This window comes from Pipistrellus kuhlii, unplaced genomic scaffold (genome assembly GCF_014108245.1).
Source record: "Pipistrellus kuhlii isolate mPipKuh1 unplaced genomic scaffold, mPipKuh1.p scaffold_m20_p_10, whole genome shotgun sequence".
NCBI lineage: Eukaryota > Metazoa > Chordata > Mammalia > Chiroptera > Vespertilionidae > Pipistrellus > Pipistrellus kuhlii.
Window position 1 is genome coordinate 51,795,002 of NW_023425405.1, and position 27,600 is coordinate 51,822,601.

The window sequence follows — 27,600 nt, forward strand, 5'->3', positions numbered from 1 at the left end:
ACCACCCCACCCATTCTTATTTACTCTACCAGGGAGTGTGTTTCCCAACTGAGAAGGTATTGTAGCAGACTGTTTCCTGCGTATTGTTAGCGTACTTAGAGCAAGATGCTGCTGATGCCTGTCTGTGGCCACATCCCTTAATGCCATTACACTTGGGGTTGGGAGTGGGAAGGGGCCATTAGACAGCTGTAGTTAAGACCAAGGCTTTGACCTCAACACTAGTCTTCTTTCCCTTGTGAGAGCTCAGCGGTATTGTTTCAACATTCTCAGGGCCTCCACTCAAGAAGTCGAAATACTGGTAATTACGTCAATGATTTTCAACCAGTGTGCCCCAATTTTCAAAACAGGTAGCACCTGACTACTTAGTCAGGGGCACCGACCTCTTTTCCCTTAGGTTGTGTCAATTAAAAAAAAAAAAAATAGCCGAAACCGGATTGGCTCAGTGGATAGAGCATCGGCCTACGGACTGAAAGGTCCCGGGTTCAATTCCGGTCAAGGGCATGTACATTGGTCGCAGGCACATCCCCAGTTGGGAGTGTGCAAGAGGCAGCTGGTCGATGATTCTCTCTCATCAATGTTTCTAACTCTCTGTCCCTCTCTCTTCCTCTCTGTAAAAAAAAAAAATCAATAAGATATATTTAAAAAATAATAATAATAATGACAACAGCGAACACAACAGTCGTGGTCCAGTGTGAATGATTTACTTAAATCTTTGGCGAGCTGCAGAATTGTATAATTAGCTTGCGCTGTGCCATGAGATGAAAAAGGTTGAAAACAGAGGCATTTTTATATCGTGAAGATGAAAAGAGAGGTAATGCCTGGAAAGTGCTTTAGCTTCCCCAGCCGGACACAATCAAGAACGTGTCAAGCTTTTCCGTAGTGAGCGTCCAAGGTGGTTCTCGTTGGGGTATTAATTTCTCCTTCCCAGGAGATCAAGTCGTAATTCAGCACACGTTTTACCTATTCCCCCACCTCCATCCCCTGCAGCCGCAAAGCACTGCCCTCTTTACGACAGTGTCCCACGCCGAGCCGTAAAGGAACGGCTTTTTTCCTCCGATGGTCCGGCCGCGCTGGCCAATCACGCTGCTCGCAGCCAGTGACGTCAGCGGCGCCGTGCATGCGCAGGGCGGGGAGACCTTGGCGAGGCGGCGGAGGGGCTTGGCGGAGGTGAAAGGCTTGGCGGAAGGAGAAGCTCAGCGGCAAAATGCAGAGCTGGAGCCGGGTCTACTGCTCCTTGGCCAAGGTGAGGGCCCGCGGGGTGGGGTCGTGCGGAGCCAGAGGCGCCGGGAGGCCTGCGGACGGGCCCGAGACGCAGCCTGACTGGTGGGAGCCGGAGAGGCGGGCGGGCGGCCTGAGTGGGCCACCTGCCGCCCAGCCCCGAACTGGTTCCGTCCAGGCGGCTCCCTGCCCCCTCCACCCCGGAGGGAAAGGCCCAGCTGGCGAGGCCCCGCTGGCTGTTGGACAGTCAGCAGTCACAAGTTCCCCACTCCTAGGCCAGGCCCTTGGGGCATGCGGTTGCACAAAGGGCCGGCCTCTCCGCCTTGGAGGAGGAGGAGGAGGAGGAGAAGGCAGAGGCAGAACTTGCTCTTGTGCCTGATGGTCGGTCTGGCCCTTCCTATCTCATACCCTTTCCCTAACCGCGGCCCCTAATGGCCTAACTCTCTGCAGCGGTCAGGTTACCTTGGGGCCAGCCTTGGGTTACCCTAGGAATGCCTGGGGAGTCTCTTCCATGTTTGCAGCTACACAGGAATGAATGTTCTTCGCCTTCTAGGGGCGTATTCTTAATTGCAGCAGGTTATCGGCAGGACAGCGTTCCCTTTTCATCCTCCTGCACGACACAGCCAGATTGTGTGTGTGTGTGTGTGTGCGCGCGCGCGCATGTGCATTTGGGATCGTGGCTGCGTGCTATACTGATGGAGACCCTAGGAGTAGCCTGTGCTCCGCGGAAGTTCACGTAGCGTGCTGGAAGTCATACACTTGGTGAGGGCCAGAGCTCGGACTAAAACTCAGGACTGGCATTCAGGCTGCCGCGTGTTCTGCCTTCCCGACCACAAGTGCAAAGGATTGATTGCCTTGGATTAGAGAACATCACTAGATGAGTGCAGGTTTTAGCACTGCCTCTGATTGCCTGCTGTGCTCGGAGGTATTTGGTTTGTTTCTTTGTGCTTCACTGCTGTAAGAAACAGTGGCCATCCGTAGTTAGAGATTGTTGTGGAGATTATGATGAAGTTTGTAAAACTGCAGCAGCTCTTGAATGCAAATGCGTGACTGAGTACATTTTCCTAAATTACCGCATCTCATTTTCTGTTTGTAGTAGATGATTCAGGAACATCTTCATCGATTGTACATAGGTTTGAGTTAGGAAACAATTATTAACCCTTTGCACTCCGAACCATTCTGGACATTGGCTACCAGCTACTCGACGCTACTTTGCGGCGGAAACGTGCGTTGAAATAACTCAATTCCCCGTAATCACTAATAAACTGCAATGTCCCCCGAGAGGGGACATCCGAGTGATATGTTAGAATTCCGATGTCCCCTGAGAGGGGACAGCGGAGTGCAAAGGATTAAAAGTAAAAGGTTGGCCATAATGTAGATTATTCAGATACTTAGGTTAGAAGTTTAAAGAACTTTCATAATTGACCTTAAAATGGTCCCTGATGTAAAGTTTCATGCTTGCTGAAACTTTAATAAAAATTAACACTGTTGAGTAACGTTTTTTATTAGGTTAAACATGAGCTGTTTGAATATTTATAAGACAAAGATAATGTGGGAAGCTGAGGCTGATAACTTTAAATAATTGCTGTTATCAGAGAGGAGAAATTGATAAGTAACCTGGGTGGCAACGGGAGATATATACTAGTGCTGGATACATTTGCTCGGAATCATTATTTTTCATCGACCTTCAGTAGTTCTTTGCTTACACAATAGGGAAATTTTCTTTTTTTCTTCCAGAGAGGCCATTTCAGCCGAATATCTCATGGCCTACAGGGAGTTTCTGCAGTGCCGCTGAGAACTTACGCAGATCAGCCACGTAAGTACTTATTCAAGACAGTTTCCTCAAATTTAAAATTGTTCATATATTTATTCACTTAAATGTTTTCTGAGCACCTACTGTGTTCTAGGTGGTGAACAAGATAAAGCCCTGTTCTTATGGAACTTATAGTCCAGTTCCATAAAATATAAATAATACATAAGTGACATAAGTATTTTGGGACGTGATGGAAAATTAAAGCAGGTAATTGGGAGGAAAAGAGACTATTTCACTAGTAGAGGAGGCGTCGGCTTTTCTGAGGAGATATGTCTGAGCAAGTGCGCTAGTGAAGTGGGGGAGCGAGAACGTTATTTCAGGCAAAGGGAGACAGTGAGAAGGGTCTCAGAAGAGAATTGGATTGTGATGTTTGAGGATTTGCAAGAAGGCTGGTATGGCTGGAGCAGAGACTCATAGAATGTAAAATCAGAGAGGTAGGTAGAGATTAAGTCATGGAGGGTTTTATGAGCCAGGCCAAGGAGTTTGGATTTTACTCCCAAGTGTAATGGAAACCACTGAAGGGTTTTCAGCTGGGAGGAGGGTGTGATCCTCCTATATAATAAAGCCTAATATGCTAAGTGTCTGGTTGACCAATTGTTATGACGTGCACTGACCACCAGGGGGCAGATGCTCAGACCGGAAGGTTAGCTTCCTGATAGGGGATTAGCTTGCTGCTGGGGTCTGGCCCACCAGAACTGAACAAGATGGGCCAGACACACCCTGGAGCCCTCCCACGGCCCCTCCCTGGCTGTTTAACCCCCTGTGTTCCTCCCCCACCCGAGTCATGCACTGGTGGGGTCCCTCGGCCTGGCCTGCACCCTCTTGCAATCTGGGACCCCTCCAGGGATGTTGGAGAGCCAGTTTGGGCCTGATCCTGCAAGCCAGGCTGAGGGACCCCTCTGGTGCACTGGGCCTCTAGTTTTATATATTTACATTTAAAAGTTTGTTCTGTCCACTGGTCAGATTGTGTTCGTTATTTAACACTAATTAGAATGGTGAGATGTCTTTTTTACAAATCCTTAATGAAAATCTTGATGGGCTTATCAAAAGCACATTTTAAAGACTAGGAGGATTTGCCTGAAAGGAAGCTGTGGGTTATGGGTATTTTCTTCTCTATACTTTTTTATATTTTTGAAGTTTCTATAAAAAATATGTATTTTATTTTTTTAAAGCATTTAAAATTAGTTAATGGGCCTCCAAATACCAAGGATATTGATTATTTGAAACTATCAGTTTTGACATTTACTGGAATCACCCATATGATTATAAGTAAGCTTGTGCATCATCATATCTTAGAGTTTCATTGTACAATCATCAGTTGAGGGAAACTAGCCATCAATCTCCCTGTATTCTGTAAAATAACTTTATTCTGTATCCTTAACTGTTATCAAACTGTTACCATTTGGGAGATTTTATTCCTAGAAGAAAGAGTAGGGGGAGGATTCTGTTACCGGTAACCAACAGTGAGTAATTTATTCTAGTTTTGAATAGGTCAAGAAATCCTTTAAAAAATACTAATTTGATTGTGGGAAAATAAATTCGACCATTATTCCCTTTGTCGTCCCCCCCCCCCCCCCTTTTTTTTTGCGTTATAATTGACATACACTCTTTGTCTCTTTTGTTAAGTGGTAATATTATTTATTTTATACTCACACATCAGTAGGAATGTTAGATTTTTATTTTCAAACCATGCAATTAAAGACTTTATGGCTAATTCTGCACTCTTGGAATAATTATTCATTGCCTTCTATTTACCGGGCATTTGGGAACAGGAACTTAGATTTTAGTGGAATGGGGTAACTGAGCTCTTATGAATCAGCTTAGTGATCTCTTGACCTTGAGCAAATGATAAATCCCTCCCCTTAGTACCTGCATGGATACAATGTATAAATCTTTGATTGGATGAAGTAACAAGCATTTTTACTTACATATTTATATTCATCTGGGATATTTATTTAAAGGCAAGAACTGTGACACTTTGTTTAGTACTTAAAATGGCACAATATATAACTTAGTATATATTTATTCATTATTTCAACAAATTGAAATATCTATTCTGGGTTAGTTGTTGGGGCCAGTTGGTGGGATATAGCATTGAAAAAGACAGGCAAGATGCAGCCTTTATAGTTTACAATCTATAACTGTGATAAAGACTCTATAGGCTAAGCATAGGGAACTATGAAATTTACATATGGATTGGGAATGTTTACAGAATTGTTTCCTAAGGAAATAATTTTGGTATCTGAAAAGGTAGTGGTTGTGGGTGTGGGAAGGGGTTTTCTAGGAAGAATGAGGAGCATGTTGGAATATTTTGATGTGAGGAACATAGAGCATTTTTTTGGGGTGTGTGTGTGTTAATCTTTATTCAGATTATTACAGTTGTTCCTCTTTCTCCCCACCTCCCCACCCCTATAGCTCCTCCACCTGGTTTCCACCCCACCCTCTACCTTTATCTTCCCCCTACATTGTCCTCATCCATAGGTGTATGATGTTTGTCCAGTCTCTTCCCGCACCCCCCCCCCCCCAGAATTGTCAGTCCACTCCCTTTCTATGTCCCTGATTCTATTATATTCACCAGTCCATTCTGTTCTTCAGATTTTTTATTCACTTGATTTTTAGATTCACTTGTTGATAGATATGTATTTGTTGTCACTTTGTTGTTCATAATTTTTATCTTTTCCTTTTTCCTCTTCTGCATCTTAAAGAATATCCTGCAGGATTTCATATAATACTGGTTTGGCAGTGATGAACTCCTTTAGCTTTTTCTTATCTGTGAAGCTCTTTATCTGACCTTCAATTATAAATAATAGTTTTGCTGGGTAGAGTAATCTTGGTTATAGGTTCTTGCTATTCAACACTTTGAATATTTCTTGCCACACCCTTCTGGCCTGCATAGTTTCTGTTGAGAAATGAGGGTACTCCCTTGTGTGTAACTGATTTTTCTCTTGCTGCTTTTAATATTCTCTCTTTGTCTTTTACTCTTGGCATTTTAATTATGATGTGTCTTGGTGTGGTCTTCTTTGGATTCCTTTTGTTTGGGATTCTGTGCGCTTCCTGGACTTGTAAGTCTATTTCTTTCACCAGGTGGAGGAAGTTTTCTGTCATTATTTCTTCAAATAGGTTTTCAATATCTTGCTCTTACCATTCTTCTGGCACCCCCATAATTCGGATGTTGTTATGCTTGAAATTGTTCCAGAGGCTCCTTACACTATCTTCATATTTTTGGATTCTTTTTCCTTTTCTGATTGGGTATTTTTTGCTTCTTTGCATTTCACATCTTTGACTTTATTCTTGGGATTCTCTAGTCTGCTGTTAGATCTCTGTATAATATTCTTTATTTCAGTCAGTGTATCCTTAATTTCTAGTTCATCTTTTCTCATATCCTTGAGGGTCTCACTAAATTTATCAGCCTTTTCTAGAAAATTCTTGAAAAACCTTATAACTGTGGTTTTGAACTCTATATCCAATTTGCTTTCCACCATTTCTTTCATTTGTGGCCTGTTTCTTTGTCTCAGTATTTTGGCTGCTTCCCTGTGTTGATAGGGTGGCTTTGTGTGCTTGGTGTCCTAGAGGGCCCAGTGGCTCAGCCTCCTCGGTTACCTGAGGTGGACATTCTTGGTGCACCCCTTTGTAGGCTGTGTGCACAGTTTTGTAGTTAAACCTTGATTGTTGTTGGTGTCATAGGGAGGAATTGACCTCCAGGCCAATTGGCTGTGAGAATCAGCTGTGTCTACGATGGGACAACTTCTGTGCTGGAGACACCCTTATGGGGCAAGACTTGCTTCAGTGGGGCTTTGGTGCTCATTGAGTCTGCCCCAAATGTGTCTCTTATGGATCTGAAGAATTGTGATATGGATGGTCTCATTCTGATCACTGGGTACACTGGCTCTTGGATATCCAAGGAGGTGCTAATTTAGCCTCTGCCTGAGGCCACCCAGCAGGAGCTATGGAGTGATCTGCAGAAACCTCCTCTTTGTTTGGTGTTTGGGGGTGCTCAGATGAGGCCCAGCTGTGAAGCAATGCAAGCTGCTGTGGAGCCTTGGGCCTTCTTTTGGAGGTTCTGGGGCTCTCTGACTGAGCTGCAGTTAGATAATTTTAGATTGCAAAAGGCCAGGCCTTTCATATGCAAAAGCCTCTGTGAACAGCTTGGGTAGCGTTGTAAATTGAGTGGGATGGGGTCTCAGGGAATCACTAGGGCGGAGCAAACTACAATGGCTGATCCTCAGCCCTGCCCCGAAGTTGCCCTGTGCAGGAACAATGATTGCTGCAAACATTGAGAGAAAGCCACCTTCGTGTTCTGGCCCAATGCCAGACAGTCCAGTTTCTCCCCGTATGGGTCTGGGTTCCCAGAGTCTCGCCCGGAACTGGAGTTCATAGCAGTCAGGAGCTTGAGTCTCCCTCCCGATTGAAAAAGACAGCAGTGTACTCGGTTGCCAGCCCCTTTCAGTGTGTGTGCCTCTGTAACTCCACACTTCACTTCCGCACCTCCATACCTTCTCCGAGTCTCAGTGTGCTTTTCTCTTTCCTTCTAGTTGTAGGATTTCCACTCAACCAGCCTTTTTGTGGTTCTGGATGATATCCGTGGTTCTGGATGATATCCGTGGTTCTGGCTGATATCCGTGGTTCTGGATGATATCCGTGGTTCTGGCTGATATCTGTGGTTCTGGCTGATATCCGTGGTTCTGGATGATATCCGTGGTTCTGGATGATATCCGTGGTTCTGGATGATATCCGTGGTTCTGGATGATATCCGTGGTTCTGGCTGGATGATATCCGTGGTTCTGGCTGATATCTGTGGTTCTGGCTAATATCCGTGGTTCTGGATGATATCCTTGGTTCTGATATCCGTGGTTCTGGCTGATAATCTGTGGTTCTGGCTAATATCCGTGGTTCTGAATGATATCCGTGGTTTTGGATGATATCTGTGGTTCTGGCTAATATCCGTGGTTCTGGATGATTACCGTTTTGTCTTTTAGTTGTAGTTTTGAAGTGGTTGTGCCAGGCAGCAAGTACAGGTGTTTACCTTTGCTACCATCTTGGTTTCTCGAGCATAGAGCATTTGAGAAACTTGAAAAGGGCCAGTGTGGCTGAAATCTGTTGAAGGTCCTGGTGCGTTGATTTCTCCAGTTTATGAAAGACCCTAACTCTTTAAGTATATTGGAATTAAGCAGGGGAATAATATGATTAGATTTGTTTTTAAAGAACATTCTGGTTGCAGATTGGAGTGTTTATTATAATCCTTTTTCTTTCTCTCATTAGACTATCAGAACCATGGCTATGTCATTTAGAGGTAGCCAAGAGCTTAGAATACTGTTTGTAATGTGAAATACATGCTGTCAGGATTTATTTCAAGGTAGATGGGATAGAATGCAGGTAGGTAGACCAGCTTAATTCTGTAGGCCAGTACACTAACAGTAATTCACTGTTGCTAAAGATTCAACTGCATGGTATTAGTGGATAAGCAGAGTGTGATGGAAGATGAGGCTAGAGAAATAGTTCCTGAAGAAATTTGTATGCTGTATTTAGGAACTCGAACCTTATCCAACAAGAGACAGGGAAACCAATGGGAAAATAGAATAAGGTCCATATTGGGTTTCAGCAGGGAGTAACACTGGAACTGGAATAGCAGTTTGTGGGGTTTGTGACACTGGAGGCTCTGAGACTAAAATTTGGGAGGTGGATCTGAGAAGGGAAGAAACATTTATTGAGTGCCTAATAAGCCTGGCATCCTCTCAGGGTCTTGACATGCATTATCTCTGATCTTACAACCCTGAGATGTTGGTATTAACTGTGTTATTATCTGTATGTTACATCAAAACCCAGAGAGATTAAATAACTTGCCTAAGAAATTAAGAGGTAGTTGAGCTCATATTTGAACTCCAGTTTACTTCAGATCCATTTTTCATTTACTATATTTCTCCTCCTTTGTTGTCGAGGCAGTTGTAGGGTTTTGATCAGAAAATGAAGTATTAGAATTCAGGATTTTAGAGCAGAGCAGTTTTGGGTGCTGACAAGAATATGGAAGAAGGTCACTGAAATAGACTGAAGATTAAGGGCATTGACAATTTAAAAACAGAAATCCTCCCTCTGCAATACAACAACTAATAAACCTTACCAATTCACTTTATACTCATTTAGTGAGTTTGGTAATTAATGCTTACTGCCTTATGATATCTCTTTCTGTTCCTATTTTCTTTTTAAGAATAATTTTGATTTATCTACACTTTGTTATAGTGCCTATTTCCCCTAACTATAATGTAAGGTTATTGAAGGTAATGTTTTCACATAGGGTAGACATTTATAAATATTTATTGATTTATTTCTGAAAATGAAGAAGCTTCCATACTTTAGCCAGCTTGGCTCAGTGAATAGAGTGTTGACCCGTGGACTGAAGAGTTCTGGGATTAATTTCAGTCAAGGGCACCTGCCCAAGTTGCAGGGCTCAATCCCTAGTGGGGGGCGTGCAAGAGGCAGCCGATCAATGATTCTCATCATTGATGTTTCTATCTCTCACTCTCCCTCTCTGAAATCATTAAAGATATATTTTTTTAAAAAAGAAAGAAGCTTCCTGTCATTTTAGTTTGAGTTCCTGATTGCCCGGAAATTATGGAATTATCTACCATAAAGTGTTTTAGAAGGCATGAGAACATATGATAAAGGCTTCAGAATCTGAATCCTGGCTAGATCACATGCTAGTTATGCAGCCTTATGCAAGTAAGTTATTTATTTTAAAATATGTTTTATTGATTTTTTTTTACAGAGAGGAAGGGAGAGGGATAGACAGAAACATGGATGAGAGAGAAGCATCAATCAGCTGCCTTCTGCACACCCGCTACTGGGGATGTGCCTGCAACCAAGGTACATGCCCTTGACCAGAATCGAACCTGGGACCCTTCACTCCACAGGCCGATGCTCTTTCCACTGAGCCAAACGGTTAGGGTGCAAGTTATTTAATTACTCTCAGCTTTATTTTCTCCCTGTTAAGTGGAGGTCATAACTATGTAATAGAGATGTAATGAGGCTTAAATAAGACAACATGCAGCACTTAGCTCAATGCTTGGCACATAGTTAATTACCCAAAATGGTAGATATTATTACAGACTGACTTCTTAATATAACTTGTAAGTTATTGATGATTATAATTTATTTGTAGCCTGACACCTTTATTTCAGTGTAAACCATAATAATGTGGTGTCTTTATTTTCCTCAGTGATATAAATAGCATTTGTAGAAGAATTTGTAAGGCACCTTTTCCTGCTTTTTCTCTTTCAATTCATTTCATGGCATTAACTGCTATGTTTTTTAAAGTCAATCACGTCTTATTTTACCATTTTAAAAGTTTTAATCTGATAGCTTTTTCCTGATATTTCACTGCCACTTGCATTGCAGATTGCTTTCCAGTTGTGTTTTGCCATTTTTGTTGACTTAGTCATCTTTCTCTCCTGCTATCATATTATATATTATTGTATATCCTTTTTAGTTTTTCTTTTTACCTTTGCTAATTTTATACAAGCTTCTATCAAGCATTCCTTCATTTTATTTAACTACTTTTCTATGTCCTGATTTTTAAAACTATATATGGGAACCAAACTGAGAAATGTTTCTTGACTGGGTTGTAGGGAATACTTTTTATTTATCTTCCAGGTCTAATCTAAACTGTTTACATACACTATTTAGTGTTAGGACCCTATGAGGTAAGTAGGTAGGTCATGGCCTTTATTTTGCAGATTAGGAAAATAGCTAGTAATTCTAAAGCTTGATATTGCTCATGGGGATTTTAGTTTATGATCATTGAAATTGAGGAAAGGAATATTATTGCATAATGGAAAGAACACTGGAAGCAGAGACAAAAAGCTTAATTTTGTCTCTGCCCCTTGCTTGCTAGATGACCTTGGGCAATTGATTTCTCTGAACCTGTTGTCTCTGAACCTTGTGTCTCTTATGTGACACTTCTTGTGTCACATAAGTCCATTATGTGAAATGTTAGATATATGTCATTCTTACCTTCCTCATAGGAAGTTCTGAGAATTAAACATGATAAAATATGTGAAAGCATGTTATTAAAAAAATTAAAAACTGCTAAATGCTACAGCATTTGGGGTTATAAAACTAGTGGAGGGGGAGAAGGGAGACTCTCCTAACTTTTAAAAGTTGGATTGAGGAGTGTGGAATAATTGGACTTACTTTGTACAGTTGTATTATAATTGCTAAATTCCTACAGCTGCTGCTCAGTTAATTCTTAATTTTTTATCTTTATATGGTAATATCCAAAAAAGTTAATTGAATGCTCTGGTTAGCCTATTATCTTAAACTATATAAAAAATATTTCAGTATTCAAATAAAGTTCAAAACATTAACTATGTGTTATAGGAAAGCTGATTCTCTCTTCCCTGATATCTCAGAAGTTAACAACCTGAAAAGGGTAATCAGTCTTAAATTATTGACAGTACTACGGTGTTACCTTATTCAATCCTAACGTCAATAATTTAAGGCAATGTTATTGTTTATTACAGAAAAATTAAGTCACTTGATCACACAATTAAGTGTCAGAGCTGAGATTCGAAGGCAGGTATGTCAGATTTCAAAGCCCAGACTCTTTTCATAAATGTGTATATTCCAGTGTCACTAAATGCCGACTTATTATCAATAAAAGTGTGGAATTTAGGAAAGTCAATAGATACAAAATTCATAATGAACAAATGGAAAATGAAATATAAAAATCTATGCCATTTTCAGTTACATCAAGGAACACCAAGTACCTGGGAATAAAATAGTACTGTGTAGAAAATGCTAGTTATTTATACTTTCTTGGAGGTTTAAAATATCAAGTTTTTTATGCACTTATTTTGGTCAGCATTAAGCAGTTTACTGTTTTATAACAATTTGCTTTTATTGTAGTTGATGCTGATGTAACCGTGGTAGGCTCTGGTCCTGGAGGATATGTTGCTGCTATTAAAGCTGCCCAATTAGGCTTCAAGGTAAGAGTTAGACTAAAACTAGGTTTTGATTTATTTTTATTTGGGAATAGTTGATCATATTCACAAAATACTTTGCAGCCCAAAGGGCGTGGCTCAGTGGCTGAGCATCCGACCATGAACCAGGAGGTCATGGCTCTATTCCTGGTCAGGGCACAGGCCTGGGTTGTGAGTTCGATCCCTGTGTGTGAGGACAGCTTATCAATGATTCTCTCATCATTGATGTTTCTCTCTCTCTCTTGATCTCCCTTCCTCGCTGAAATAAATAAAAATGTTAAACACACACACACACACACACACACACACACACACACAACATTCCAGGTAGACAATAATAATTATAAATAATTTCTTAATTCTCTACATTATTTTAAGTCTGAGACTAATAGAGAGAGGGTTCATTAATTGGAGTATTCTCATGAGGGGGTGGAAAGTGAAGTCCATTATTTTTTCCCTTCCCCCAACACTTTTCATTTTGGCTTTTGATCATACTTTGAAAGATACAATAGAGCTAAAAGCATGTATTTGGTAATATTAAACAAAAATGTTTCTTAGAATAATTCACTTTTGGTGAGTTAGCTTGAGTTTGGTGTTCAAATGATCCTGTCTAATAAAATAGTAATATGCACATTGACCATACTTCTGCTATACCCACAAGCCACACCTACAAAGCCAACCAGGAGCAAATATGCAAATAAACCCAACCAAGATGGCTGCAGCCACAGAGAGCAGGAGGGAGGCTTGCATTTCCCTGGCAATGGAGGAAGCCAAGCTTTCTGCCTGCCCTTGCTGGCCTAGACCTCCACTCAATGCTACAAAGTTTCAATTATAGAAGGTAAATAAATTTCAACAGAAATGGCAGCAGCCACGGAGCTGGAAGAGCAGGAGGCAGGGTTGCCCCAGCTATGTAAGAAGTCAAGCTTCTGCAGCTCTGGCCGGCCAAAGTCTCCATTCTAGGCTACAAAGTTTCAATTATAGAAAATACATAAATCCCAATAGAAATGGCTGCCGCAGAAGGAGCAAGCAGAAGGCTTGACTCTGCTCCAGGCTACAAAGTTTCAATTATAGAAGATACATAAATCCCAGACACCAAGGCCTCCACTTGGGTTGCCAGGGGGCGTGGCCGGCCTGCAATCCACCACAGGCCCTTTACCCAGGCCACCCCACACCCCAAAGAAACCACCACCCTAATCCAGGACACCCTTCAGGGCAAACCTCCCATGTATCAGGCCTCTATCCTATCTAATAAAAGAGTAATATGCAGATTGACCATCACTTCAACACACAAAATGGCTGCCCCCATATGGTCAAAGATCCTGCCCCTATGTGGACACAAGATGGCCAGCAGGGGAGGGCAGTTGGGAGGGACGAGGCCTGCAGGGAAGGGTAGTTGGGAGGGACCAGGCCTGCAAGGGAGGGCAATTGGGAGCAATCAAGCCTGCAGAGGGGGGCAGTTAGGGGTGACCAGGTCGGCAGGGGAGGGCAGTTGGGGTGACCAGGCCTGCAGTTAGGAGTGACCAGACATGAAGGGGAGGGAAGTTGGGGGCAAACAGGCTGGCAGGGAGCAGTTAGACATCAGTCAGGCTGGCAGGGAGAAGCGGTTAGGGGCAATCAGGAAGGCAGGCAAGCAGTTGGGAGCCAGCAGTCCTGGATTGTGAAAGGGATGTCCCAGATTGGAGAGGGTGCATGCTGGGCTGAGGGCCATCACCCCTCCCATGCACGAATTTCATGCACTGGGCCTCTAGTAAGTTATAAAATAATATATTTTATTCTCACCAACACAGCTTGAATAGCTTGTTTTGTAGTAGGAGGAAGAGAGAGAGACTTGGAATTTTAGTGAAGTGAAACATTGCAGCTTATGTGCAGTTAAATAATGGTTTGTTTGTTTTTTGGTTGTAGACAGTCTGTGTTGAGAAAAATGAAACACTTGGTGGAACATGCTTGAATGTTGGTTGTATTCCTTCTAAGGTAAGTATACATTTTTGTACAGTACAGAAATTTTCTTTATTTGCCGCAGTTAGACATGCTGAGACTAGAATATTACTCATTAAAAAATGAACAGTCCAGCCGAAACCAGTTTGGCTTAGTGGTTGAGCATCGGTCTGCAGACTGAAAGGTCCCAGGTTCGATTCCGGTCAGGCGGATGTACGTTGGTTGTGGACACATCCCCAGTAGGGGGTGTGCAAGAGGCAGCTGGTCGATGTTTCTCTCTCATCGACGTTTCTAGCTCTCTATCCCTCTCCCTTCCTCTCTGTAAAAAATCAATAAAATATATTTTAAAAAAAGAAAAAAAAAGAAACAAACCTATGTTTCTAAAATAAATAAAAAAATAAAAAATAAAGTCCATGTGTGATAAAAACCATATTTTTTAGTTGTAAATTTAGAATGCTGTTACCAGTCAGCCACACATACATTCTTAAAATAGCTTCCTTGTCTCAGAATACCTAGCCTTTCCAATCAAGCAGACTGATGTTACTTTTTCCCCTCCCCCTTTAGCTTTCCTTTATCAATGAACTAGATAGTAGATAGTAAATTCCTTTAGTTACTTTTATGTATTTAGTAGTAAACAAGCCTCACTTTCCATGTCATAAAAGGAGCAAACACACTGAAATGTGTATTTAATTCCTTTGCTTCTAAAGAAAGTAATTTTTTAAATTTGTTAAACAGTTTTTATGTCACTATTGTTTACCTTAGATTAATTATAGAAACTTACTTGGTGTACTACTACTTGTATGGACTGTCATAAGTGCTTTTTATAGTCTGCTTTTGAAATTTTGATAACTTTGTCTTATATCCTTTAGGCTTTATTAAATAACTCTCATTATTACCACATGGCCCATGGAAAAGATTTTGCATCTAGGGGAATTGAAGGTCAGTATACTTTCATATTTAGTGATATTAGCAATCATACTTGACTTTTCTGGCTAAAGACTTATATGTGTTTGATACATGTATAATAAATGTTTATGGAGGTAAAAGTGAGGAAAAGATCTTAAAAATATGGAAAGATTTACTTATGAAAGATGGCTTAGTCCAGATTTCTACCATCACATCTTCTGTTCCTCTGTCAAGTTTTGCATGCAGCCTCCTGTGTTTGTGTGTGAATAACTGTGTGTGTGAAAAATCAGTTTTCATTTTTCTGAAACCTGGAAGTCACTGTGGTGGCCTGTGGATTCCTGATTGCTCTGGCCAGATTAAAGAAGAAAGGCCTACCTAAATTGTTGGTATTGGAAGAGCAGGGGAGGAGGGATGTGGCATAGTGGAAAAGGACATTTCATAACATTTTAATGTGATTTGTCTTCTGCCGTTGTTTTTGATGTTATTTCATTCTTTCTCTCCAATTACTGTTGTTGACAGATAGATCCGAAGGGTAGTCTGTTCTAGAAAGGGCTTAAACACACACTGGAGAACTGTTTTTTCCTTCGTTTCTTTGTAGCAGTAGGTTTTTGAAAGAATGGGATATAACATAGGCAATTCCTTGGGTATAGAGGTGGTGAATATACATTAGAGCAAATATTGTATTAAACTAGATGAAAAGTGGAATCAAAACCCGTTTTCCTTACCCACTAAGAAAATAAGGGACAGCGTTAGTCAAGAGACGTGCATTGTAGTAAAAAATTCATGTTCTAGCTCTGTGACTTTAGCTAAATCAAATCTCTCGTGGTCTTTGCTTTCTTGTCTCTATGTGTTGGTTGCATGAGCTGATTTTTAAGATAGCCTTCTACAGTTCTAGGAGTTGAGCTTCTCTTTATCCTCTTATATTGTTGCTTTTCGGAGTTCTCTTCTAAATTAAATGAGTGATTGAATTTTTATATTACTAAGCTATCTATATTTGAAGTTTCCTCATGTGTGTTTTTATTAGTTTTTGTTTCATTAAATTTAGCATTTCCTTTTATTTAAAACCAGTGGAGTAGGGGTGGGGCTCCTCTGCCCAGCCTGCACCCTCTCACAGTCCAGGACCCCTTGGGGGATGTCTGCCTGCTGGCTTAGGCCTGATCCCTCTCGCAGTCTGCGGCTCTCAAGTTCAGGACCCCTCACTCCTTACCACCCGCCTACTCACCACCTGTGAGGCCAGCATCTGGCTGAGCAACATTCCCCCTGTGGGAGTGCACTGAACACCAGGGGGCAGCCCCTGTGTTGATCATCTGCCCCCTAGTGGTCAGTGCCCATCATAGCAACCAGTCGCTCTGCAGTTCAGTTGATTTGCATATTAAGCTTTTATTATATAGGATAGGATTTCAGGTAATGTTTTCCTTTGCCATTTCTACTTAAACCTCTTCCAGACTTAGGATTATAAGGTGTTTGGAGTATATATGTTGTCACACTGGAAAATATTTTATTTTGGACTGCATTTTCCCCAAAGGTGGATTTTTAAAATCATATTTGATAAATTAATGTTACTATGATGTGATGCTGTTAGCCTTTTGCCAGCTAGGACTATTGTATAAGTTATTAAATTTTAAAATGTTAATACTGCCTTACATTTTTTATAAGTTTTATAAGTATTAAGTTGAAATTTTTCATACCATGATTAGTGAAAAAGATCATATATTGCTTCAAAATTTAGCTAAGTACTAAAGATTTATTTAACAAATTATAGTGCCTGAAGTTCGCTTGAACTTAGAGAAGATGATGGAGCAGAAGAGTACTGCAGTAAAAGCTTTAACAGGTGGAATTGCCCACTTATTTAAACAGAACAAGGTCAGTGTTTTTAATATTACATTGAACATTGCTTTATGCTGATAGAGTGATGCTATTAGAATTTAACTGCTGGAGGATAGTTACTTAATTTTTTTTTTAATATAATTTATTGATTTTTCACAGAGAGGAAGAGAGAGGGACAGAGAGTCAGAAACATCGATGAGAGAGAATCATTGATCAGCTGCCTCTTGCACACCCCCCTCTGGGGATGTGCCCGCAACCAAGGTACATGCCCTTGACCGGAATCGAACCCGGGACCTTTCAGTCCGCAGGCGACGCTCTATCCACTGAGCCACACCGGTCCCGGCAAACTACTCAGACTTAATTTAAAATAGTATGGTAACCTAAAATGCATTACAAATTTTTTTCTGCTCCATGTGTAGCATTACTAAGCAAGGAAGCATTTTATATTGTATAAATTATTTAATAGAATAATATTTTGCTGTTAATCATGTTTGTTTATCAAAAATTTTATTTTAAACTTTGTGAATTTATATATATATATTATAAAGGTTGTTCATGTACAAGGATATGGAAAGATAACTGGCAAGAATCAGGTCACTGCTACGAAAGCTGATGGCAGCACTCAAGTTATTGACACAAAGAACATTCTTATAGCCACAGGTTCAGAAGTTACTCCCTTCCCTGGAATCACGGTATTTGTTTTTTACAATTGTCAAAACCTTCCTTTAGAAGTATATTTTATAAACTACTTTATTCATGCTATTTATGAAATTTGAGAGATTTCTTACTGAAGTACTGTATGTTGACAGTCATTCAATTTTGCCTGTCTTTATTCTGCAGTGAATTTGGCCAGAAATAGAGCACTTTACATTTAGATATATTTGAATTCAATCTGAAGTTAAAGCAGACCATTTTGTTTAACATGCTGAATGATAAAATTTTAAGTATTTTAATTTTTAATTGAGTATATGGTTAGAAGTCATAGATACCTTGAAACAAATAAATGACTTAGTATTTTTAGTGATTATATTGTGTGAGATCACAGTTTATAAATTTCTAGCCTTTCCAAATAATTTTGATTGCATCTTTTTTTAAAAAAAATAGATTGATGAAGATACAATAGTGTCATCTACAGGTGCTTTATCTTTAAAAAAAGTTCCAGAGAAGATGGTGGTCATTGGTGCAGGAGTAATTGGTGTAGAATTGGTAAGTGATGTCTTTTCTGTCTTTTATTATCTCCATGGTGTCGGAAAAAACTTAAAGATCTCTTATTTGATTCTTTGTATAATTATTAGAGGCCCATTGTGGAATTTCTTTTGGTTACTAGAAAGAGACCTGGCCTCGGTGGCGGTGGCTTAAACATCTTCGAAGGCTCATCTCATGTAGGCAGCATGACAGCTCCAACAAAGTCATTGGGAGTCAGGCCTCTTGCTTTTTCCTCCTACATCCTTAGCACCGGTTTCCAGCCTCAATATCACCTGATGGCTGCCAGAGTTTTAGCAATCTCGACTGCATTCCAAGAATGGAAGGGAGGAAGAGGGGAAGGGGGTAAAAGGGACTCTTCAGCACAGTCAGCTCCTTGTAAGCAGTTTTTGCATTTGTCTTATATAACACTTTGCTTTCATTTTCTTGACGAGAACTTGGTTAGGTGCCTATACCTAACTATAAGGGAAGATATAAAATGCAGTCCTTAGTCATCTATAATAATAAAAGCATATTATGCAAATTGAACAGCCGAACAACAGAATGACCATCCAGATGACAACACTACAATACTCACTGGCACCAGGCCCACCATCGCCCCATGATTGCCCTGCAGAGGGAGGTCCATGCCACTGGCTGGTGGAGTGATTGATCAGGGGGCTCTGTGGAACTGGGGGACCTGGGGTGTGTGGTGGACGACACAGGTAGCCCCAGACCAAAGTGAAGCCAGAAGCCGGGGGGAGGAAGGCCTACCCTTGCATGAATTTTGTGCATCTGGCCTCTAGTGGGTGTGTGTGTGGGGGGGGGAGGGGTGTTTGTTTGCATAATATGCAAATTGACCAGATGGCAGAATGACCCGTTGGCTATGATGTGTACTGACCAACAGGGGGCAGCCGATCAACGCAGGAGCTTCCCTCAGCTTGCAGCCCCCAATTGAGGTCTGCTGGCAAACCTCATGGTCCCTCCCCCCGGCTGGCAGGCTCCGATCGCCTGATGGGGAACTGGGAACCTGGGGTGGGTGGTGGCTGATGTGGGCAGCACCAGGGCCCCATCATCCCACACACAGAGAGACCAGTGGTGGTGGTGAGGGGACAGGGTCATGAATTTTGTGTTCTGGGCCTCTAGTCCATAATATTAATAACAATGTGGTTTCCTTTGTAGGTTGCAGCCTTGAAAATTTTGTTATTAACTTTTGATAGTTTTTTATATAATATGTCTTGGAGAAGGCCTTTTTGCATTGAGATAATTAGGTGTTCTGTTAGCTTGTTGAATTGGAGGGTCCAGCTCTTTCCATATGTAGGTTTGAGAAGTCCTTATTGTTTGTTTGAATAGGTACTCTTGTTTCCTTCTCCCTCCATTCTCCTGGTATACCCATTATTCTTATGTTGCTCTTCTAATGGAGTCAGATAGTTCTCATATTGTTCTTTGATTTTTTTAAACTTTCACTTCTCTCTCTTTTTCCACCTAAGTCATTTTGAGGTTTCTGTCTTCAGGCTTGCTAATTCTCTAGATCTGTTGTTTACCAAGCTGTCTAAAACATTTTTTGTCTCAGTTGTTGAGTTCTTCAGCTCCAGAATTTCTGTTTAGTAATTATTTTTTTATAGTTTCTCTCTTTTTTATTGTTGATTTTATTCCTGAGCTCATTGATGGTTATTTTTTATAGTTTAACTCTTTTTTATTGTTGATTTTATTTTTGAGCTCATTGAAGTACTTTCCTGAGTTTTCTTGTATGGTAGGTTTTTTTCATAACTGCATTCTTGAATTCTCTGTCATTTAAATCAGTTTTCCATGACTCTGAATTTGGTTTCTGGGAACTCCTCATTTTCATTCTGACCTACCCTGTTACTTGCTATGTTACTTGATGGATTGTTTCTCTGGTCATTTGCAGTAGTGAACTTTTCTTTTTTAGATACTGTTCTGTTTTTAACAATTTAACAGGTTAAGTTGAGGTCTGTCTTTTGTTCTCCAGTAGATGGTGCTATAATGGTTTTTAATTTTGCTTACCTTACCTGGCACCTCTGAGATCTCTGTGGGTTTGTGTGGTCTTGGTCTAGAACCGTGGTTGGCAAACTGCGGTTCGTGAGCCACATACGGTTCTTTGGTTCTTTGGCCCCTTGAGTGTGGCTCTTCAAAATACCACGGCCTGGGCGACTCTATTTTGAAGAAGTGGCGTTAGAAGAAGTTTAAGTTTAAAAAATTGGGCTCTCAAAAGAAATTTCAATCGTTGTATTGTTGATATTTGGCTCTGTTGACTAATGAGTTTGCCAACCACTGGGCTAGGGCTTAAAATATTCTTTAAAAAATAAGCATTCAATTTAAATTATAACTTCAATGAAAAAGTAAACATTTCTCTGTTGGGAAAATAATATATTTTTCAAGTATTAGAAATTAATAGCATTTAGAGCTAGCATTGATATTTTTCAAGTGTTAGAAATTAGTAGCATTAAGAGATTACTTCTTCCCCCTCAGGGACCTTTCTTCCCCCTGTTCCTTTCTGGAGCAGTTACCTGTATAGCTCATTCCTTCTCTTCCAGTCTTTGTGTAAATGTTGCTGCTAGTGAAGCCTTCTCCGTCATACTATTAGGTCTAGTAATAATTAATGTCGTTTTCTAATACTTTTTAAACGAATTTATTTAAACAATACAACAAAATTTAATCAACAATATAGTTGCCGTTGTTTTCTACTACTTGTGCCCAATGCTCAGGAAGCATTTTAATCCCTCTGTTGTAAAATTCTTGTGATTTTGATGCAAAAAATTCGGTCAATGCATTTTTGAGGCATTCTTCATTATTAAATTTTTTTCCAAGAAGGAAGTTTTGCAAAGAACGAAACAAATGGTAATCGGAAGGGGCAATATCAGGAGAATATGCAGGTTGAGGGAGAACTTCCCATTCCAACTGGCGCAGTTTTTCAGCAGTGATTCTTGCAGTATGTGGTCGTGCGTTATCGTGGTGAAGAATTACACCCTTCCGATTAATCAGCACGGGTTCTTTTTCTCTTAAAGCTTGGGCTAACCTTTCCAATTGGGCACTATACACTGCACTTGTAATGGTTTGGTTAGATGGTAAAAGTTAATAATGAGGAATTCCTTTAAAATTCCACCAAACACACAACATCACTTTTTTCGCATGCAAGTCAGGTTTTGGCGTGGGCTGCGGAGCCTCATTTTTGTCCAACCATTGAGGTCGCCTTTTCAAATTAACATACAGCACCCATCCTTCATCTCCGGTAACAATTTGCTCTAAAACGGCAAACGGTTTTGACGAGAGAGGAGCGAACTGCAAATTGTGACTCTTTGATTACGGTTGTTGTCGGTCAACTCATGAGGAACCCATTTTCCAAACTTTTGGACTTTGCCAAGTGCACGCAATTGATTGGAAATTGTTTTCTGTGAACAATTTAAAGTTGTCGCAAGCTCTTGTTGGGTAATTTGAGGATTTTGCACCAAAAGAGCTTGAAGAGCTTCTTGATCAAAATTGGACACACGGCCTCAACCACTCTTGTCATCTAACGAAAAATTTCCCTCACGAAATTTCTCAAACCAACGCTGGCATTTTCTGGCGCTAACTGCATCTTGACCAAGAGCACTACAGATGTTTTTTGCAGCCTCACTTGCTTTTCTTCCTAATTGGAACTCGTAAAGCATGCAGTGCCGCATATGCTCTTCATCCGCCATCTTCTTAGCCCTAGTTTTGCAACAAAAACCAAACCAAACACAAACTTTTTCAAGCAAAACTTGTTAATTGCACTTCACACGTTCTGTAGATACCACGTGTTTGAAGGTTATGTCAATACAAGTCAACGCCAAGCAAGATTTTAAACGAATGTTTAAAAACGACATTAATTATTACTAGACCCGATACTTAAAATTGCAATTCCTTTCCTTTCAATAGTCCCAGCTCTACTTCCTGCTTTATTTTTCTCATAGCAGTTTACCATCATCTTTATGAATTTTACTTATTTTTCTCCTCTACCAGAATATAAAGTTCCTGAGGCAGTGCTTGCCTAGCACTTAAATTGATGCCTAGCATATGGTAGGTGCTCAATAAATGTTGAGTGAACAGAGTGAATAAATATACTGGTATAAAGTTATAGATACCACAGTGTTAAAGCTCAGAGCCTCTAATAGGAACATATTAACAAAAGAAAATATCTTATAATAAATTATTTAAGATAATTCAGTAAACATTTGCTCGAGAAATCTTTATTGTTATGATTTTTTTAATTGTTATTTGCAGGGGTCAGTTTGGCAAAGACTTGGTGCAGATGTGACAGCAGTTGAGTTTTTGGGGCATGTTGGTGGAATTGGAATTGATATGGAGATATCTAAAAACTTTCAACGCATCCTTCAAAAGCAAGGATTTAAATTTAAATTGAATACAAAAGTTACTGGTGCTACCAAGAAGTCAGATGGAAAAATTGATGTCTCGTAAGTATGCTGCATTTGATTTTGATATTTTCATCATTTTTTTTTTTTTTAAAGTTCAAATTTTCAGTATTCTATAATTTTAGGTTATTTTATAATATAAAACACTTTATTGCTTAGTGTAACTCAGTATTGTCAAATCAGTCTATTGAAATTCATAATTAAGTTGATGGTAAAAAAATAATCCAATGTTCTCATTTTAATGTACTTTTTCATAGTACTGTATAAATTCAGAAGTTTAATTTCCCAAGACTCAGTAAAATGAATTCAGTATTTTTAGACTGATATGTAGCGAAATCAGTAATATTAACTAGATTGTTTACTATGTACCTGGCACTCTAAAACACTTTTACAACTTAATAACTTGCCTAGGTCACCCAATTATGTGACCTAGGCAAGTTATTTGGATCTCTTTTACTATGTCAAGACCTATGTTCTTACCTGTGTTATATTCTTGTGTTTGTTTGTTTTTAAGATTTTAATGCTAGACCTCAAGAGAATATGTACATTTTTTTATTGTCTGAGCCTGTGTTATAATTATAATAAATAAACTTACATTATTAGAAGTGTCATCAATACTTGAGAACTGTCTGGTTTTAAAATTTCCAAGTCTATCAGCTATTTATGTAGATGTGTGTTTAACAGTTCATAATACTATTCATTATCTAGTATTGAAGCTGCTTCTGGTGGTAAAGATGAAGTTATCACTTGTGATGTACTCTTGGTTTGCATTGGCCGACGACCTTTTACACAGAATTTGGGACTAGAAGAGCTTGGCATCGAACTAGACCCTAGAGGTAGAATTCCAATCAATTCCAGATTCCAAACTAAAATTCCAAAGTAAGTTACATAAGTTACTGCATTTTCAATAATTTAGAAGTTTATGTCAAACACTGTTTTGAAAATAAGACTTCTGTCATGCTTAAAATATGTACTGGCTTTGGGGAAAATAGTAAATAATATGTGAAAGCAAAATAATAATTTAATTTTTCATTACTGAAAATTAAAACCCAAACTTTGATATTTAAAGAGCTGAATTTAATATATTTTTGGGTGACTTAATAACTAAGAACTTAAAATCTTGTGAACATGGCATAACTGAAGATGAATATCTGTGCTTTCAGAAGTTTACTCTTTCTTTTGACCTCTGTTGTAGTATCTATGCTATTGGTGATGTGGTGGCTGGTCCAATGCTGGCCCACAAAGCAGAGGACGAAGGCATTATCTGTGTTGAAGGAATGGCTGGTGGTGCTGTGCACATTGACTACAATTGTGTACCATCAGTGATTTACACACACCCTGAAGTGGCTTGGGTCGGCAAATCAGAAGAGCAGTTGAAGGAAGAGGTAATACTGCACTAGGGTAGTTTTATTCCAATGTATGAATTGAGTTTATGACACTGGTGACTGAGAGTTATTAATATATTAATGTGTTTTAATTGCCATGTAGAACATTATACTTTTATATATTTTTTCCTTAGTATTGTAAAGGAGATTGTTCACTTGCCTGCATTTCAAAATTGGAATTCTAGAGCTTTTATTTTTGGCTTTGACATACACACAGATAGATTGAAATTGGCATTTTTTTATGTTTATACCAAAATATATCTCACTAACAAGCCTTTTGGTATTACCTTCTATATGTTCTGTGAAGAATTACACTCTTGGCATTTATTTTCTGAACAAATGGATGGTTTCACCAATGGGAATAAACTTTTTCAGAGTTTATGCAGGTTGTCATTTTTCTCTCTCACACAGGGTATTGAGTACAAAATTGGGAAATTCCCATTTGCTGCTAACAGCAGAGCTAAGACAAATGCGGACACAGATGGCATGGTGAAGATTCTTGGGCACAAATCAACAGACAGAGTATTGGGAGCACATATTCTAGGAGCAGTGAGTATTATTTCTTCTTGTTGGATTGCTCCCTTTAGTATTATGAAGTGACCTTATCTCTTTTTATGTACTTCATTTTGAGATAGGATTTGTCAGATATAAGTATTGCTACCCCAGCTTTTTTTTTCATTTCGCTGGGTGCTGTTGTAAATTCCAGAACTTTCAGGCTTCCAACACATCCATTCTCCCCTTCAAGATGATGTGGTCTCAGCTTCAGAGCTGGTTGCTCCGGGAGGGATCCCAGCAGTAGTGGAGGCTGCCCGGTCAGGGAACCCCGTCCGGCAACCCCCCACAACCCCTTGGAGTATAGCTGTCCCTCAACTCACAAGCAAAAACTCCCCGTGGGACCACACACGGTCCCTTCGTCTTTCACTCACACACTATCTTGCAGCCTGCCTTCCTTGGCAGCCATCTTCCTGGGCTAATTATTCTTTAAAACATGCACCATATGCCTGCTTCAAACTCACCAAGTTTCTTTTCAACTGAAGACTTACAAATCCTCACTGAATCTGGTCCTGCCTTCATCTCTTTCTATTCCTTTTTGGACCTTCTCTCAATTTCATAAGAGGTCAGACTGTTTCCTGGTTAGAGCTTTTTTGTTTATAGTAATACCCTTTGCTTAGAATTCTCTGCCTCTAGATCTTTGTATAATAGGCTCCTTTATTGTTTGAGGCTCAGCTCAAGTGTTACCCTTTTTTTTTTTTTTTAAATATATTTTTATTGATTTTTTTACAGAGAGGAAGAGAAAGGGATGGAGAGTTAGAAACATTGATGAGAGAGAGTTATCGATCAGCTGCCTCTTGCACATCCCTCACCGGGGCTATGCCCACAACCAAGGTACATGCCCTTGGCCAGAATTGAACCTGGGACTTTTCAGTCCACAGGCCGATGCTCTATCCACTGAGCCAAACCGGTTTCGGCTCAAGTGTTACCTTTTAAGAGAAGCCTTCTCTACGATAAATCTGAAGCTTGCCTTCCCCTTAGGTAGCTGATGCAACAATAATGAGAGTAGAACATTTGAGTTCCTACTCTATAATTTTTCCTAAATACATGCACTAACTTTAATTTTTACAACTCTTGGAGTAGGAATTGCTGTTCCCATTTTTGAGGCAAATAAATGCAATGAAGTAGTCTGTGAGTAGTTACGGTAGTAACTGGTAGAATTTGAATCCAGAGTCCAAGCTCTTGACTTTTTCTGTTAAGCTTTTCCTGAGTGGAAGAAGTTAGCTAACTGCTCTTACAACTAATCTCCCTTTAGTGTGTAGTTGTTTTTGCCATGGAAATAAAGTTACTTCTGCTTACTATTTTAAAGGGTGCTGGTGAAATGGTAAATGAAGCTGCTCTTGCATTGGAATATGGAGCATCCTGTGAAGATATAGCTAGAGTCTGTCATGCACATCCGGTAATTATTAACAATATAATAGAATTAATAGCTACTCTATTTCCTTCTGACACAAGTCCTTAAATTTTAATATTAAATTTCTTCCCTTGCAGACCTTATCAGAAGCTTTCAGAGAAGCAAACTTGGCTGCATCCTTTGGCAAACCAATCAACTTTTAAATTTGAAGATTATATTTTTCTGAAGTTTCCTCAGAGTGTTTAGAGATCACATTTCTGGACAGGATATGCTTACAGCTCCAAGAAATTCTAGGACTGAATTATGAAACTTTTGGAAGGTATTTAAGAGGTTTGGACAGAATGGAATAATGTCATATCTACATTCTAAATAAATTTAATATTTTGTTTTAGTACATTAATATTGCAAAAGAAATGCTACTTATAGTAGCACTCTGGAAAAATTTATAACCTACATTTCCATTTGTATAAGGTTCAGCCTCACTGAATTTATTAGCTTTTGTCCCAGGTATAGTAAAGTTGGATTTCCTTATTACATGGATGGAGCTGCAGTATGGTATGTGAACAGCTGTGTTTGAAGCAAGGTGATCAAGTTATTTTAAACTTGGTTTTCAATATTGGACATAAGAGTCAGTCATTAGAATAAGATTTAAATATGTATAAACTGAACTCATGTAAATAAAAAATGATCGTCTCTCACTTGGTTTATTTAATCCCCAAATTCTTGCCGTTTAGATATAGAATTTGTGTTTAGAATTTTAAGCTACCATCAAGGTCTGTAGTCTGAAGTATATAGTTAACCAAATTTAGGAGGTATTTAAATGTTAAATAGCCACTCATGTATTATAATGGGGAATGAAGATATGAAAATAAACATTTCTTAAATATTCATTTATTGAGTGGATATCAAGATAATATGAATTCTTTTATGACTACCTCTTCTGCATTATTACTTTTTTTTAAAAAATATATTTTATTGATTTTGTACAGAGAGGAAGGGAGAGAGAGAGAGAGCTAGAAACATCGATGAGAGAGTCATCGACCTGCTGCCTCTTGCACACCCCCTACTGGGGATGTGCCCGCAACCAAGGTACATGCCCTTGACCGGAATCGAACCTGGGACCTTTCAGTTCCCAAGCCGACGCTCTATCCATTGAGCCAAACCGGTCTCGGCTGCATTATTACTTTCTTAAAAATTCATTTCTGTTGTTGAGAATATCATTGATGTCTTCCATTCCCTTTCTCCCTAACCTTTTACCCCCTATCCCCTGGCTCCTGCGGCACTCCTGGCCTTCACTGCACTATGTCTATGTCTATGGACTATTATATAACTTCTTTGGTTAACTTCTTTCTATCCCCACCACCCCTTCACTCTTGAGTTCTGTCAGTCTCCAGTGTTTCCCAAAGTGTGGTACGCGTACCCCCAGGGGTACGGGAAGAGTGGTGGGGGTACGCGTTGCACTGGAGTTTGGTGGGGATATGCACTGCACCGTGCTTAGCTGCACCTAATTCTACGTTCTCATGAGTACGAGGGGTACTCAGCATCACGAAAATTATAGAAGAGGTACACATATGTCAAAAGTTTGGGAAACACTGGTCTATCCCATGCTTCCATGTCTCTGGACCTGTTTAGTTCATCGGTTTATTTTGTTCATTAGATTCCACATATACGTAAGATCATGTGATATTTGTCTTTCTCTGGTTTATTTGCTTAGCATAATAATCTCCAGGTCCATCCATGCTGTAGTCCATTGTAAGCTTAATTTTTTGTTTTAAATTCTCACCCAAGGATATGTTTTTTTATTTTAAGAGAGGAAAGGAAAGAGAGAAAGAAACATCAATCAGTTGCTTCCCATATGCATCCTGACCAGGGATTGAACCCACAATCTAGGTATGTGCACTGACAGGGAATCAAACTGTAACATTTTGGTATATGGGACAGCACTCCAACTGACCAGGGCCTACTTCTCCTTATTATAGCTCTTAAAAGCTTGGATGTACCTTCCCTCCACATTGTAGTATTAAGACATTTAAAAGGTCATTATCCT

At 39.8% G+C, this 27,600-nt stretch overlaps 1 protein-coding gene across 2 annotated transcripts; it reads left to right on the plus strand.

Annotated features, from left to right (window-relative positions):
* Positions 1-1,086: 1,086 nt before the first annotated feature.
* Positions 1,087-26,443, plus strand: DLD (dihydrolipoamide dehydrogenase). Of its 2 annotated transcripts, XM_036429777.2 has the most exons (14): positions 1,088-1,243; positions 2,956-3,034; positions 11,930-12,009; positions 13,906-13,974; positions 14,808-14,877; positions 16,607-16,707; positions 17,220-17,363; positions 17,776-17,877; positions 22,114-22,304; positions 22,971-23,141; positions 23,458-23,647; positions 24,059-24,196; positions 25,509-25,598; positions 25,691-26,443. In XM_036429777.2, exons 1-14 carry the CDS (start codon positions 1,205-1,207, stop codon positions 25,754-25,756), a joined length of 1,530 nt encoding a protein of 509 aa, XP_036285670.1. In that variant the 5' UTR covers positions 1,088-1,204; the 3' UTR covers positions 25,757-26,443. The 2 variants fall into 2 exon arrangements, with proteins under 2 accessions (XP_036285671.1, XP_036285670.1); XM_036429778.2 differs by lacking the exon at positions 24,059-24,196 and having other exon boundaries at positions 1,087-1,243.
* The last annotated feature ends 1,157 nt before the right edge of the window (positions 26,444-27,600 follow it).

Bases quoted from the DNA above. Each gene is read 5' to 3' on its own strand.
- DLD (XM_036429777.2), top strand. From the start codon at position 1,205: ATGCAGAGCTGGAGCCGGGTCTACTGCTCCTTGGCCAAG. The intron at 12,010-13,905 runs GTAAGAGTTAGA...TTTTGGTTGTAG, and splicing joins CTGCCCAATTAGGCTTCAAG to ACAGTCTGTGTTGAGAAAAA. The intron at 23,648-24,058 runs GTAATACTGCAC...TCTCTCACACAG, and splicing joins AAGAGCAGTTGAAGGAAGAG to GGTATTGAGTACAAAATTGG.